A 16,117-nucleotide genomic window follows, 5' to 3' on the forward strand; every position below is an offset into this window, starting at 1 on the left:
TTTATGAGCGTCCCCAAGACTTCTTTGCCCTCTTAAAAAAAAAAGTAATACAGATATTTCAGCTCAGTAGCTAGAGTAAAATTATTGAGCATTTTTATTCGTTTGCGCCAACAATTGACATTTTTCCCACACAATTAATACCTAGTGCTTCACTTGAAGGACATTTCTACAGCTGTCATGAATTCTAGTGTATTTTATAATCTTTTTTATTGATTTGTGTTAAAGTTAATTTTACAATGTACATAAATCAAAATTGTTCTGACGGTTGTGGGCTACTATCCATAATGCATTTATGAAGGCAAATTTGTCAAACACGTAAACACTATAAGTGATATCATCTCTGCAAAAATCCGGGCAAAAAGCATACATCGAACAGTTGTAGCTAAGTACCTCCTCGAACCTTGAGGTCGTGGGTTCGTTCCCAGACAGTTTACCAATTTTTACACGCTTTATATTAGCTTCACCTGTATGTATGTATGGTTTAAAAAACACGCTTTTAAAGCACATCAAACTAAAAAGTGAAAAATAATTCCTAAATTAGGAATTATTGAAAATGGCTGAAAATGGTAATGAACAAAAAATACTGGTATTATTGTGAAAAAGCGTGGGGCGCTCTGTGCCATATTTTTCGACTATAGAGCAACCCAATGAGAATTATTTTTCACTTTTTGATGTGCTTTAAAAGCGTGTTTTTTAGTTTTTTTAAACTATTATTTATTTGTTATTTTATCGCAAATCTCGCGCTTGTGTGTCGAAGAACATCGTGAGGAAACTGGTTTGTTATAGACGTTGCTGGCAATAATGCTCAATTAAGCCCCACGGGACATACCATTGTGGGGACTTGGGACATACATAGGTATTTAAGGGCAGACATTTTAAACAGACATAAACGCTTCAGCCATTCCCGAGTGTTGCACCGGGAGCAGACAGACGAGTGGAAGGGATGGATGCAGCTGGTGATCCTGGTCTATCAGGTCACTGGGGCGAGTAAAGTCCTACCCATTTACATGATGGTGAGGGCTCTGGTCTCCTCTTATCTCTTCTTGACGGGTTACGGGCATTTTTATTACACGTGGAAGACTGGGGACACGGGATTGGTTAGGTGAGTTTTGGCTATGGAAAATTTAAAATGATTACAGCATATTTATTATTATTAATATTTAGATAAACTGCATTACACTCTGCATCTTCTACCGTATTTATCATGTGTTCAGAGGAGTGGTTCGGATTAATACCTGCAGCTGAGTTTCATCATCGGACGTCGAGACAGAATACGAAATTCCACCCGTATCACCTCGACGTCCGCCGTTCTACAACTGAGCGTTTTCAAGGCAGTTTTACCGCGCACCACCACTATGTGGAACCAGCTGCCCATTGAAGTATTTCTAAAACCTATTTGACTTAGGGTCCTTCAAGAAAAGATTGTACCAATTATAGCAATGCACTCGCGAGCCCTCTGGCATTGAGTGTCCATGGGCGGCGGTATCACACTATCAGATGAGCCTCCTGCCCGTTTGCGGGGTGTTCTATAAAAAAAACCACAATACAATAAGAAAGAAAGGAGAAATTATCCAACCTATTTTTAAAAGAGTTCAAAAGAGGGTTTACAACACTTTCCGGTAGCTTGTTCCAGTCAACCAATTTTGGGAATTAGTATAAGTATTATATTGAGTGGTCTTCAGTTTTAAAAAACTCCTCAAATGTTGTTCTCATTTATAATAAAGTGCTTCTCAATTTCTGGAACATTATTGTGGCATACCTTATGTTTCAATGAGATTTCCTCTTAATCGCCTACTTCCTAAATCAGGAATATCAGGTGCTTTCAGATTCTTATTTTAAGGTTTTTTCTGCTTTGACCATATTCAGGGTTGGTCTTTGAACTCTTTCAAGCATATACTTTCTATATATCCTTTACTTAATTTTTTTATACAAAACAGAAAAAGAAAAGTCTGAGAAACTTATAATAAATTAAAAAAAAAAGAATTAGAACACGTTTTCTAAATATTATCGTGTCGAAGATACACTGAACTATGTATTACTTGAATTGCAGGTACTTTCGTGTGATATTTCGTCTGAATTTCTTCACAATAGTACTTTGTTTGACAATGAACCGACCCTACCAGTTCTACAGCTTCATTCCACTGGTTTCTTTCTGGTATACATTGGTAAGAGACCAATACCGCTTATCCAACTTTAAAATAAATTATATAGACATGAAGTAAAAAGTTTTGGAATAAATACTGATTTATTTCGATTTTGCACTAAGTATGGGTTTTAAATGAAAAATATAAATTTCAGATGTATGCAATATTGGCCCTGCCACCTCATATTGCGCCATTATCGACCCACACGGCGGAGTCCAAGCCGTACCAGTACATCATCATCGGGATGAAGGTGGTGGGTCTGCTCTCGGTGGTGACAGTTCTATTCCTCAGTGAGGTCTTCTTCCAGAAGATCTTTGTAATGAGACCGTGGAAAGCGCTTTTCGTGAATTCTGATGATGATATTCATCAATGGTGGCTGGACTGGAAGCAGGATAGGTGAGTTTTGTCGATACAACCTTAAAAATATTGTGAATAAAATGTAAAGATATGTAAAAACGAATTATTTAGTACAATATGGTAATTTAATAACTGTAACAATTCTTGATAGGCCGTCAATGCAACTTGCACTCAACATGTATAGATGCACCGCGTTTGCTTAATATTGTTTAAAAAATATTATTTACTCAAAGTATAAAGTTTCTATTTTAATTTTAAACAAAAAATTGTGACGCTGAAGCGAGACATCTGGTACAAGCTTTACCACGTTACTTTGTACAAATATCATTAATAAAGAATATCTACTCTATTACATAATGCAAAACTTTGTTTATTTCAAATAGATTCTTTTAGTCAGGCACTAGTATATAGTAGTCAACATTTTAAAATAAAAAATGACCATTTCTTTAATTATGTACAAATATTTTTGTCTTGATATTTAAATAAACTTTATTTAACTAGGTACTGCGTTATAATAAAACATTCAATGTATTAAATACCTTTTTTCTATTGTTTGTGTCGTTTTTTCTACAAACATAGAATAAAATTTTTGAAAAGGTTTTTATCTTGTTACGCCAAAGAAGTATTACTTCTAAAGCGTGTACATTAGTACCCACACATGTTTTTTTTACGAAATTTCCTTTGTTATAGGTACTCCTTGGCCTACGGTATAATATTTGCAATAGCGTACCTCCTCGCACAAAGATACAATCTCCTAGACGACAACAATCACAGCAACTTGTTCACGCCCGGCATATCTCTTTCAGCGACACTTCTAGCGTTCATAGGCCTCGGTAGTTATATAACATTTACATTTTTCTGCACAAACACATTCGATTGTAACGAAATCCATAGTTACGTAACTTTTCTGCCAATAGTTAGTTATATTTTGCTTAGGAACGTCTCCGGCGCGCTTCGAACGCGTCACTCTAGTCTGTTCGCGTGGTTCGGATGTATAACACTAGAGTTGTTTGCGAGCCAAAGTCATATTTGGCTCGCGGCTGATACGCACGGGGTGTTAGTGTTGATACCTGGTGCGCCGATACTTAATTTAATCCTAACTTCGTACATATTTATATTTACGGCTCACGAAATACACAAGTTGACGGGTATTATACTGCCGTATGCTGTGCCGGATGATTGGAGGCTGGTTTTGAGGAATTTTGCAATATTTTTAGCGATCTTAGTTCCGATTGGAATACATGATGGTATGTTTTGATAAGTGGAAATGTTTGATGGAGTTTTTCGGTTCAATTTTTTTAAAAGATTTGGCGTAATGATTGTATAGGTTTCTGTGATGTCCCAGTAGTACATTAAATATACGTCACGATGATTAAAATTATTTTTAATAAGTAAAAGTTGAACAAATTTCTACTCTTTTAAATGTTTAAATTTTTAATATCTCATAGTTGTAGTCTAATCTCCGTTTTAAAAAATACAGTTTTATTACACTGTTTTAAAGCATAATCATATCTTTGTCTCAAATTTTGTTTACGCTAGTGTCTGCGAGTTACAAGTTTGTAGTCACACAATTTTTTGTGAGGGCTTGTTTTAACTCTACTACAAAGGTAATGTATAGCACTGTCACAGGTGTAAGGGTACGATTTTCGGGACTTAGCTCTAAGTATGTACTCTGAATCTTATCCTAAAACTGTGCTTCTATAAAAAAACTTACCAGTGCGATTATGATTGGCCAAATATTTATTCTGTCTCTTGCTACGTACTAAGTACTAACAAGAATAACGTAAAGTATTTTTTATGGAAAATCCTGGAATATTACAATAGTAGACCTTTGTATAGCATGATCTCAATTCGCTTATTACGCGTAGTATAATTCTCCTTAAAATTAGCTCTTAAGTCCATTTGATAGAGTCAAATTTCCACAGCACCATTGCAACAGCAGTTATATGTATATTTTAAATGGCTTTCCTCTATATTCATAATATATCAATGCATAATACGGCGACATAGTATTAATATATTAGTTTTAACTCGAACAAAAGGTGTGATTTTATTTTGTATAGTTTTTGGCTTTGAACCGATTTTTTTGTATAATTTTGTACTTTTGTATTGAATGCAGATAAACCTCAAATGATTGTTTTGTGATATTAATGTAATGCTATTTTATGAAAATATTTTGTGATTACATTTAAGTCTTTTGTAAATTTGCAAGTGCAATTTGGTAATGTACAATTCTACGTAAATCAGTTATGATGTTATTTTAATAAACACTGTGATTTTGATTTTAAGCGATTTTTATTACTCATTAGAAATCCTTCCAACGGCCATAATCCTTCAAGGCACAGGTCGTTTTGACTGACGGGCTGTGTTTGAGTCCTTGCTAAACCATAATAAATTCTGGATCGTAGCCACATAGGCTGATTGTTGCTTTAGAAAATATATTAGAAAAACAACATAGTAGCATTATTTTTTCTAAATGGTAATTGAATCGAGATTAAAATAAAATACATCAAACAAGCAAAATTTTATTTCTTATTTTGTTCGTGAATAATGACTTATACATACGTTACATGTGTAGTGTAAAATTTGTTTATTTACAATATTTTTCTCTAAATAACAAATACAATAAGTGATGGCGTTTTGAATAGAAAATATATTTTATAGCGCAAGACTTTGGTGAATAAACTATCAGTAAAATATTATGCGGAATGTTGCATACTGTGACATAACTGTAATAAATAGATGTATATGACTCTTGGTAGGAACAAAATGTCCTTCTCATAGATCTTCGTAAAATTTTCCATATAGCAATAACATTTTAAATTTTAATCACTAGAGGTTTTACTAGCGAGAATTAAATATTGAGGCGAGTAGCGTGAGGTGTGGGCTACATCGTTCACGGGTAAGTCACGAGTGGAGATTGCGCTAAGGTAAGTGAACACTCATATCGCTTGCCCCGGGTAACAAAGTTGTAAAGCACTTTTACGACTTTTGAATGTTTTCTAATTTTTGACTTCCTTGGCTTCCTTAACTTACATGTAGAGTACATAACTATTTTTCCCAGTTTAGAAGAGAGAAAAACACGCGGATATTCTACGGAATTTACGCCACTCACGTAATTCACGTCTATTCTACGGAAATAATTTTGTGCACAATGTTATAATACTCGTTTACCTAATTTTACTTTCCTGAAATAGATCTTAACGTTGTAATTCTATAAAGTTAATGCGACAGTTAAGAAACAAAAATAGAGTGGTAATAATACATGTCTGTTTCACGATTGTAAAACAATCGTAAATGCTTTTGCTTTTCATTCTACTTACCTAGATGAATTACTAAATACATAACAACGATGTTTAAATCGTCGAATAAAAAAAAAAGCTAGCTTAGCTTTGATTTGATACATATAATTGCATATTTAATGTTCTTAGTATCTTTGTAATACTAGCACTAACCACTAACGTCTTTTTTTTTCCTGAGAAAAATGAATTTTGCTTTTACGACTTTGTTCCCCGGGGCAAGCGATATGTCAAATTCTATACGTTTTTGACTTATCTATATGTAACTCTAAGAATTCATGCAAATCTGGGCTTTTCTCAAGCATTCACTGTTCACATGCGACTTTTGCTAATTGCATAACTATTCAATGAGCGTATGTATGCGTGTTTTGATGTTAGAAAAGAACACATTGCTTGTGACTGTCATATATTTTATTGTTTTGACAGGTAGATATTAATCGTTCAATTGATATATGGAAGATAATTTGAAAACGTATGATACGATTTTAGTTATAATTTGAGGAAGCTCACAAAATAAATTGTAAACTTATTTAGGAATTGTGTGTATTCCTTTTTAATTATCATCATGATGCGCTCTGCCACGAGTCTACTCGCAAGATGGCGACCGTATATAGGTATATTGAAATTGAATTTCAAATTGATACAGCTATTTAATATATATTCTTATAGCTACGAAGGTGCACTTAGTAAATTAGTAGGTGTTTATACAATGGTCCTAAATTAGATTTACTTCGAATAAATTCGAGATTGAAAATTACGTGAAATTAATTTGAATTGAGCTGCACCAATAATGTTATGATCACAGCATTTTTATACTTTTATAATTTTGTGACTTATTATAAAATATTGCTTATATTAAGTGCACTCACTTTATTGCGTTTTATATGAATCACTAAGTCATCTACATATAGTATTTGATGTCTTGGGTACGTGACTTTTTGAAAATCTGCTACAACGAGGACAGGTTTCAATATCTTTTAAATTGGTTAGTAACAAATTCAAAACCCCTTTTGTTTCCCTTTTAAAATTGTTTTATCGTTCATATAATTGTACTTATATATTTGAAAATATAAATGCGTTAAATATCAGATCACAAAAACTCACGTACAAGCGACACCCCATTATAAATGTATCTCTTATATAATTGTATGGCAACGAACACGTTCGTTTTAACAAAATGTATGTGATTCTCTTACGTCTAAAGAATGCGAAGAACTATCACGCTTAACAGAAAAGAAGTTACATTAAGAATAAGTTTAAGAAAATCAGTCTCAACAACAGGCCATTATTTTTAATATTTTTTAGTTATTCTATTTTAACACGTTTAAGCTAAAATAAATAGTAAAAACTAATAAACTACAAGCAGCCACGTCCCTAGAAGTTACAGGTTTTTGTAAACTTGGTCATTTTAAAGAACAACTAGTGGACATTGCAAATGTAAAAATGTATAAATACATCGAGCAATGCAAACAATTATGATACATTTTTGTACTACATTATAATTGTTAGTAATATGCTGGCGTATAAGGTACTATGAGTTATTAAATACATGTATAAATACGAATAAATGGGGTTTAAAGGAGAGTACATTAAAAGGTTGCAATAATTTCGGATACATCAATGCTTCACATGAAATACGCACATCAAGAACTTCAGTCTTATTATGATCATCACATCTAAGTAGGTATTGCTGGATTTTATTATCAATACGAGTCAAAAGTAGGCAACCAATGTTTCTAACGTATTTGACACAATTGTGTAATTTCACTTTACATTAGAATAACACAATTTAAAAGGTAATGGCTAATTTAATTGAGTATGATGATAAGGGTATGAAGGTATGCTAATTGGTGCGTAAATATCTTTATTTTTAATGCAAGGTGGCTACGGTCCTTAATGGTGCCTAGATAAATATAGTAATTGTGCATTTGGTATACAGATTTTTTTGGGCCTTTCGTTTTTTCAACTTACTCTAAAAATTTACAAGTCTTCTCATAAATACACGAAGAAAGAAAAATTCTCTCATATCCCGGTATTTACATTATAAAGTAAATTATTTACAAAGTAGCAAAAAGTGCGCAAAAGACAATTTCACAAAATATGCATTTGAGCAATATGTTTAAAAAATATTTACAAAAACATTTGTAACAATAGATAGTATTAATAAAATAGCGGAGTGCGAAAATTAATGAACAAATTGATGCAATGACTGTTACGTTTCATAAGATGGGTTATGTCCTATTATTCAACTTACAATACTTCGTACAATCTATAAAACAAGTTATTGCTATGAGAAAATTATTTACAATGTTATTTCACTAGATAAAGTCACTAAGAACACGCCGAAATAAAGGTAATGGCACTATAGTCTACAATAACAACACTACAATTCCATGTCACTTACTACATATCACATTAGCTTAGAATATTGTAAAATTTCAAATGCGACTTGACAAAGTATAGTTGATATAAAAATTGTACGATTTAAACGTTTTGCCGTAACTCCTTAAGTTACGAACCAACACAGATTACAGACGAGAAAATATGGATGGATTTCAATGACATTTGGGGACCCAGGAAAGGAGTTATTTTGCTGTGAGGTGATGATTATATTATGGGTTATTTGGACATATCGGTACGTAACTTGGCAACATTGCATGGTAAGGGAATGTATTTGCTCTTAGTATGAGAAACCGCATCTACAGACTCTCCAAAACATATTTTAGGGATTTATTAAAATTAATACATATACATTATAGTTCTCAAGTAAATAATCTTAAGAATTCACATTTCAATCAGTTTATGAAGTTATACTTCTTTAGGCGCGTTATGAAAAATTTATGAGAGTGAAATTTTACGATGCGCGCGCACCGTGACACAAAATTAACAGAATGAAGTTGCCCACGGAAGATGCTACGGCATTGGACATAATTTAAAAACAACATTGGAATAATAATAGAATTTATTTATTTAATTTTTCAAATGTAAACTGAACTTTATTGACTATAATGACTCCTTTTCCAGTCTTTGATTATTTAATTGTAATTAATTATTGGCATGCAATCAAAAACTATTTTTAATAATGCCAAAGAAGTATAACTTCTTACGCGCGTACATAAGTACACGCACCCTTTTTTTATTAGACTTGCCGACTTATGAGCCGCGGACTTACTACTTTCAACCAGCTGATTGGGATCTAAAGGATCAGAAGAATTTTCGATTTATTTCTTTCAATGCCTGCTATTGTAAATGTTTGAACACAAAACGAATAATATTATGATTAGTCTGAATTATCAGGAGCAGCACTTAACGTTCTAGTTTCATCGTGTACGAACGATTTATCGTAACGTCTTTGCCTCGTGATTTTGGGTCTTGCGGCACTTAACAGAGGAGCTGATATCGCGTGACACGGCATTCGGTTGTGGTCTTTCCGGCCCTGGAGTAAGGGCGACGTGACGCTGGATGACTCGTCTCCTTCATCATCAGATATTACAGGATAGCTTTCCTTCATTTTTAAACTTCTTTCTAGACGACGGAGAAATCTGAAATTTTTGGCCTTCATAATTTTTGAACTTAATCTTGTTAGTAACAGAGTAAAATTTGTTGTTTAAATATATTTTGTTTAATTGATAAAATCCACAAATAAAAACGCTTTATATTTAAGTTCACCAGTGCATTCTAAATACTTTGTATTCAAAGATAAATACGAACGAAGGCAGAAGAAATTGCTTGATATCTTATATTTTTTTTTAAATGAAGGTCGTGTGTTCTTCTATTTTTGTTACGGGTTGGTAAGCACAGAAGAAGAATCACCTACTTGCCACAATACGCCATCGTAGGCACAGTCGAACAGTGAGGACATGCTGAAAAACTTTATTATTTATATTAAAAATTTTCAGCATCCCTAACTGTCCTGAACTGAACTGAAAATTATTGGAACGAATTATTCCTTATCGCGCGTTGTGAAAGGGGGCTAGACGGAAAAAATTCTTACGAAAAGTTGTCACGACACTTTTTTGCTATAGTTGTTATATTTTACATTTCGATTTAGCTATCGCCAACGTCCATACCACGTTGAATACACCGGTTCTCGTCCGATCACCGAAGTTAAGCAACGTCGGGCGAGGTCAGTACTTGGATGGGTGACCGCCTGGGAACACCTCGTGATGTTGGGTTTTTTTTTTCGTCGAGGTTTGGTGTCGAGAAAATCTATCATACTGTTATGATACCAATTAACATATAAATTAATCGAAAGGAATTTCGTTCCATCCGGGTGTCCCTTGACACCTCTAAAGTTTTTTATTATTCATATTCAGAATATTTGATTTATTACCTTATCTGATTACTAATGGTCCTCAACTTGTTCACCTTCACTGGTCTCCGAGATCCCTCAGTTAAATCTAAACTAGACGATATCTTTGAAGTGGTGTCCTGTGATAAACATAAGATTTACAATTTTAATTTGTTATTTATGTTCCAATTCCATTTAAATATTTAATTCTTATATAATCATTAAAAAAAACCTTTTCAGGTCTGCGCCTGCGATCATTTTTCATAGGCAAGTATCAGCCCAGTGCTTGACACCCTCGACTTTTTGGGTCTAAGGCAAGCCAGTTTCCTCACGATTTTTTCCTTCACCGTTCGAGCGAATGTTAAATGCGCACATAGAAAGAAAGTCCATTGTTGCACAGCCGGGGATCGAACCTACGGCCCCTGAAGCCAAAGCCAAAACTGCTGCTATATATAATTTTTAATAGAAATATTATTATTAGTATCATACAGGAAACTATTCATACAATAAGCTAATTAGGTCATAAAGCACGCTGTTGGGTGAGAAATATTGAAAAACAAAATCATCTAAGAAACAAATCACCTCTGAACTTCGGCATTTCTGTCGTCGGAGCGGTTTCTTCAGACGTGTCGGCTCTGACTGTAAACAATTAGTGCGGGAGCCACAAATAAACAAACAAGCAAACTAACGATTAAAAATGGACATAGGCTTATTCAGAATTGACAATATTAAATTGTATCTCAGCCGTGCGATTCTGTTAATCCATGAGTTCACCTCGTACTAACAACGCTCCCTTCCATTTTTGGAATCTCATCGTGTTTCGTTTAGCAATTTCATATTACGTCTTGACAAGCGGAGGGAGCTTGTAGTTTATTGTTTATCAGAATATCAATCGTAAAATGACTGCTTTACGACTGATTTGAGCGCGACCGCCGCTGCGAAAACCGCTGTGAGTGTACGAAAAGTGAGTTACAGAATCGCAAGGCTGGTAAAAAATTCAATATAATTGATAGCTATGTCCAATTTCTTTTTAAAAGTAATATAAAATAGTGAACACTGATACAAAATTGTGATAAATGTGCGTGTCTTAATTGTTTATTTGGGTGTTATTATTTCATGCATTTTATATCGAAATAGTTAAATATTAAAGAAAGTTATGTACACGTTCAACATTACTTAATATTTATAACTAAATTTTATATTCAAGGAGAAGGTTCAAAACCGCGTTGGGTTATACAGAAAAAAGGTCCGAAGAAAATAATCTTTTATCTAATATATAAAATTCTCGTGTCACAATGTTCGTTCCCATACTCCACCGACACGGCTCGACCGATTCTTATGAAATTTTATATTCATATTCAGTAAGTCTGAGGCTACTATCTATCTTTCAAACCTAAGTGAGTTTTTATTTTTTAGATTTTTTTATGATACAGCATACAAAAATACATACAACCCCTAATTTTCACCCCTCTACGATCAACCCCTATTTTTTATTATTGTAGATAGTTATTTTTATTGAACTAAAAAAAAAAATCCTAGAAATAAAACATATATATACATTATACATAGCAAAACAAACGTTTGCCGGGTCAGCTAGTATATTTTATATATTGGAGAGACTGGTGTCAAATAATCACGTGGTAAGCGGTCGCACTTGCTTGCAGTGCCTCGATCGCGTACAAATTTACTCCGAGTAGCGCCATTTACGCGTGCCTTGCGCACTCTGTATATTATTGCAGGTGAGACGGATACGAGTATATTTAGTAGAACAATGGCTGAATTCACAAGAATTGCATTAATTATAAATATGTTTAGGTTTTTGATTTTTGTTTTTTTTGGATTGTTGATGGATGTTTTCCAATAGTATTAAGTTACTGAAAAAAATAGGAAATATAAATAAGAATATTTAAAAGGTACCTTTCTTGATAAAGACTGATAAGAATGTTAACACGGAACATATATACGTGTAATTAAAACTTAATAATTTAGAGTATAATATATAAATATTTCTTTTATAGATATTTTAAAGCATTAGATAAACCTTCTCCTTTTCTAGCTATCACAATACTAAGTACAAGTCAGCAACTCATTACGTGTAAAGCAATAGGTCGCGATATTTGCATGTGGACCTGCATGTCCAAGTCTGGAAGCCTCAGCTCCCTCGCCGATGCAATAGATGCCACCGAGGCGTTGGAGACAGATTCCTCTGATGATGATGAAGAAGCAAGTGCTGGCACTTGGGAACGGGAGCGTCTTCTGCCGACCTTGCGGCCTCGGTTGTAACAGGGTACCTTATAAGATTAGTTCTATTTTATTTCTTGAACCTGTTGGTACCTTTAATTTTGATAAGTCACTTACTCACCTCCAACAAATTATGCATGGAATGTGGCATATGAGGTAGCGTAGATTTTGTTGCTCCCGTCACTTCATGCGACACCGTCCTAGAAGTTTTCTTATCTTTTCTTCTTCCTGCCTTTCTGTGTGAACTGCCACTACTTTTACAAGTATTTCCCTTTACACTCTCTGTACTGGGAAAGTCGTAAAATCCATCGGAATCAGTGAACGGTAATGGTCGCCCGAACTGAGGGGAAAACCTTCCCATACCTGTCTTATCACTTAGAGGACTCTCACTTCTAGAGCTGACTGGGCTTAACGGACGACTACAGTCAGAAAATAATGTAGGGGGTCGAAGACACGCCTTCTCGTCTAAGCCACGTTCCACACTAATACATTTAACTATAGTACACTTTGTTACACCAAGCGGACACAAGGGCGGTAACGCAATATCTAAAGTTTCTTTTAAAACTACAAGCGTCTCCATTTCTTTCGCACTCGAAGGCACGTCATCTACTCTCTCATCGGTCCCGATACCTTCATCATTCGATTCCAATAACGGATCATCAGATAACGTTTCAGAATCGGATCTACCTCTCCGCCTATCGTCACTGCCTTCATTGGATGTCGCCGGACTAGAGTTGGTCTTCATTAGAGGTCGCCGTCTAGATTGAAAGCACGAAGGACCACCACCGGAGCCCGGATCCTCCATTTCCGAAGGACATAAGGGGTTGCTGGAACCACATCGGGACGGACCGGGGCTGGCCATGGAACTGTAGCCCGACGAGGACAGATTTGATTCGGATGGGGCTCGCTCGCCCCGCACGGCCATCGAGAAAGGACTCAAATAACACATATTTGACGATGATGGTGGAGGTCTAGGAGATAGTGGTTCATCAGATTCTTCGCTTGCGTTGTACGTTACCGTTATTAAGGGCGGCGGATGAAACTCTAGATGTGGTGGGGTTCTTCTCGGTGGAGGTGAACCCGGGGAAGGTCTCTCTATTGTAAGAACCGGAACTCGAAGAGATGTTGTGGCGGGAGACGGAGAAGACATCTCATGCTCAGAATCTTGACTGTGCGTAACACTCGGACTTGGAGAGTCTGTGATTAATGTAGATGAAGTTGGTGTGTCTGAATATATTTCTGGACGACGAAGCTGAAACATAATATGATTTTTTAACATCGTATACAAAAAAGTTATATATAAAAATTGCTTTCAAAATCATATACAATGAAGTATACGATTTTGAAAGAAAGATTAATATGTACGTACCTTCAAACGCAAATCAGGATATGGCCTAATTTTTTCCGTTTTAATCTCCTCCAGTTCGTCTTCGCTAGGTGAGATACACGTTAACGTTGATTCGCTTTTACGATCTGGTTCTACTTTGGCTCTTGGCATCCTTGGAGATGGCAGTGGAGTGGGAAGGGGGGTGGGTAAGGGAGTAGGAAGAGGGGTAGGTAACTCTCGAATTGGAGATAGGCACTTGTTAATAGAACTCGGAACCTCAAGGAGGATGGACGGAGGATGTAGCAAATTGCTGGATGATGATGGCTTGTGAGCATTTAGCGGATCGACAACCTATAAAGTAACAATAATTATAAAGTTAGTAACAACGAAGTCAATAATATTAGAGTAAAAAGGAATATCAAGTTCAAATAAATGATAAAACTACCTGAATTTCAATAGTGTTATGAGGTCTAGCAATAGGTGAGTCAGGCGCTAAGGAAGGTATGTGACAAGAACTAATCGATACATCATCAGCATCCATGGTATCATCTTGTGGAGATGAAGCGGTTGGTGTACTGGATATGGATATTCCACCGGACGAAGCGCGAGATGTAAGAGCTGCTGATGATGAAAAGTTTCGAAACATCGCTAATATTGAGTCTGCACTTGAGATTTTCGGCGTCCTGCAAATATGTTTTAAGTGCGGTTAAATATTGTCAAAAAACTATTTTTTTACACACAATATTATATTCCCTAGCAACGTGTCAATGTTAGATACCTGGAATACTTCTTCAGCGTGGAATGAGCAGTTAAATCTAAACTGGACATAGAGTCACTTCCTTGATTGCTTGATGTGCTATGCGGTGACCTCATTTCAACTCCCGGAGATGGTGGCGTACTGGATGCCTTAGCTTTTAGAGTTCTATTAGAAATAACGGCCATTGGTATAGCTATTGTGTTCACCATGTCTGCGTCAGAACTAGAACTCATTTCAGCTGAAACCTTATTTAATAATCTAGCGAAAGTAACTTTTTTTTCTAATTTTGGATCCGATATTTGGCGCATTGACGGTGATGTAGAAGGTGAGGACCCTTCACTTGCAAATGACGTATCCTTATTTTCTATGCCGTATTGTACAAAAGCAGGAGCACTCTCTACTGTGCTTAAAGTTTTCTTTTCAGACATCTGTATTAACTCGCACATTGTAATTTTTTTTGAATGTTCGTTGGCGGCCGCGGGACTTATAAGCTGCTGTAAAATTTGCTTCTTTTCAGCTGCATTTTTCTTAGTTGGTGTTGAATTGTTGCGTTTTTTACGAGGTGATGGTGATCCTGGATATAAAAGTTCAATGTAATGTTCGAATTCAAAATAAATGTTGTACTACAGAAGCAAAATAAAGTTGTTTGTCAGGTAATACATGCATATCGCACTCTCATTTCGTAAAGATGCGCATGGAGGCCAATTAAAGGATTTTAAAGTGATTTTTTCTCAAATAATTTAGTATGCGATAAATTTTCTTTTCGCTTGTATTATTACTTAACTACATACTGCTATTTCATTAATTACTAATACTAAAATGGGGCACGTATATGACGTACGACTACCGTGGGACAATGCTTAATGTCATCTTTTTATTAAATTAAAACAAACTAATATTTGCAGTAATTGAAACAAAATATATTCGAAAACTTTTTTATTGGCAAAGAACAGTGTCCACATGCATGAAAGCTAAATTAAATCTAAATGAGTTCAGATTTAACATTGCCAAGAGGACTATGCTTCAGAATAGAGTTAAAGCAGATTCAAAAGCAAAGATCAAAGAAGGTTAAAGAATTAGTTAACAATGGAAAATCTGAAGAATTTTTGGACGATCTAAAAAGGTGCTAACGAAGGAAGGAGCGTCTACACAAGAAATGCGTGTAGTAAGTCAAAAGTGCAAACATCAAAAATTTCACTGAGTATAATTTGGCATTCCAAGGTGTCATTCAGGTTGCAAGTGAACATCCAATAAAGCTATTTACACCGCGCGCTCCGCATTACTTTAAGGTGGGAACTGACCAAAGTTACGAGGTGTAATGTAGCATTCGCATCGAGCGTGTAACGCATCGAGCATGTTACGCTGTGTTTTAAAATCGGCGTAACATGCTCGTCAAACGTCTGTGCTCCGCTTTCGCCGCCAGTGTTCACGAGATGGCTGACAGCGAGGACGCGCTGGTATATTTGATTCTACTTAATTATTGTTTCATCCAAATTAAGAAGAAGAAAAAACGTTACTGGGCATTAAACTTATTTAAAAACAGAGGCGTATGTGGTGGTTTGTCATTGATAGCAACTTTGAAAAACCAAATGATTACTAGACAGTATAAAAATTTTGTACGCATGTATCCGATCGATTTTGAAGAACTGTTGAATTTATTTGCTCTGGATGAGCTGGGTTCCACAACACTTCCTCATTTTA

The 16,117-nt window shown here is 35.2% G+C and overlaps 1 protein-coding gene and 1 non-coding gene across 3 annotated transcripts in view; one reads left to right on the forward strand and one right to left on the reverse strand.

The window, feature by feature from the left end:
• Positions 1–8,853: 8,853 nt before the first annotated feature.
• Positions 8,854–16,117, reverse strand: part of LOC125057580 — a 198,080-nt gene continuing 190,816 nt past the window's right edge. For both annotated transcript variants that reach the window (XM_047661362.1, XM_047661361.1), the window contains 8 exons: positions 14,438–14,990; positions 14,105–14,342; positions 13,702–14,010; positions 12,454–13,584; positions 12,185–12,382; positions 10,674–10,730; positions 10,134–10,231; positions 8,854–9,342 (listed from right to left, as the gene is read on the reverse strand). In XM_047661362.1, coding sequence (XP_047517318.1) covers positions 9,081–9,342; positions 10,134–10,231; positions 10,674–10,730; positions 12,185–12,382; positions 12,454–13,584; positions 13,702–14,010; positions 14,105–14,342; positions 14,438–14,990 — 2,846 coding nt within the window. In that variant the 3' untranslated portion in view covers positions 8,854–9,080. The remainder of the gene's footprint in view (positions 9,343–10,133; positions 10,232–10,673; positions 10,731–12,184; positions 12,383–12,453; positions 13,585–13,701; positions 14,011–14,104; positions 14,343–14,437; positions 14,991–16,117) is intronic.
• Positions 9,857–9,975, forward strand: LOC125057612. The gene has a single exon (XR_007118234.1). It is a non-coding gene; the product is annotated as a 5S ribosomal RNA (ribosomal RNA).

This window comes from Pieris napi, chromosome 16, assembly GCF_905475465.1.
Source record: "Pieris napi chromosome 16, ilPieNapi1.2, whole genome shotgun sequence".
Lineage (NCBI taxonomy): Eukaryota > Metazoa > Arthropoda > Insecta > Lepidoptera > Pieridae > Pieris > Pieris napi.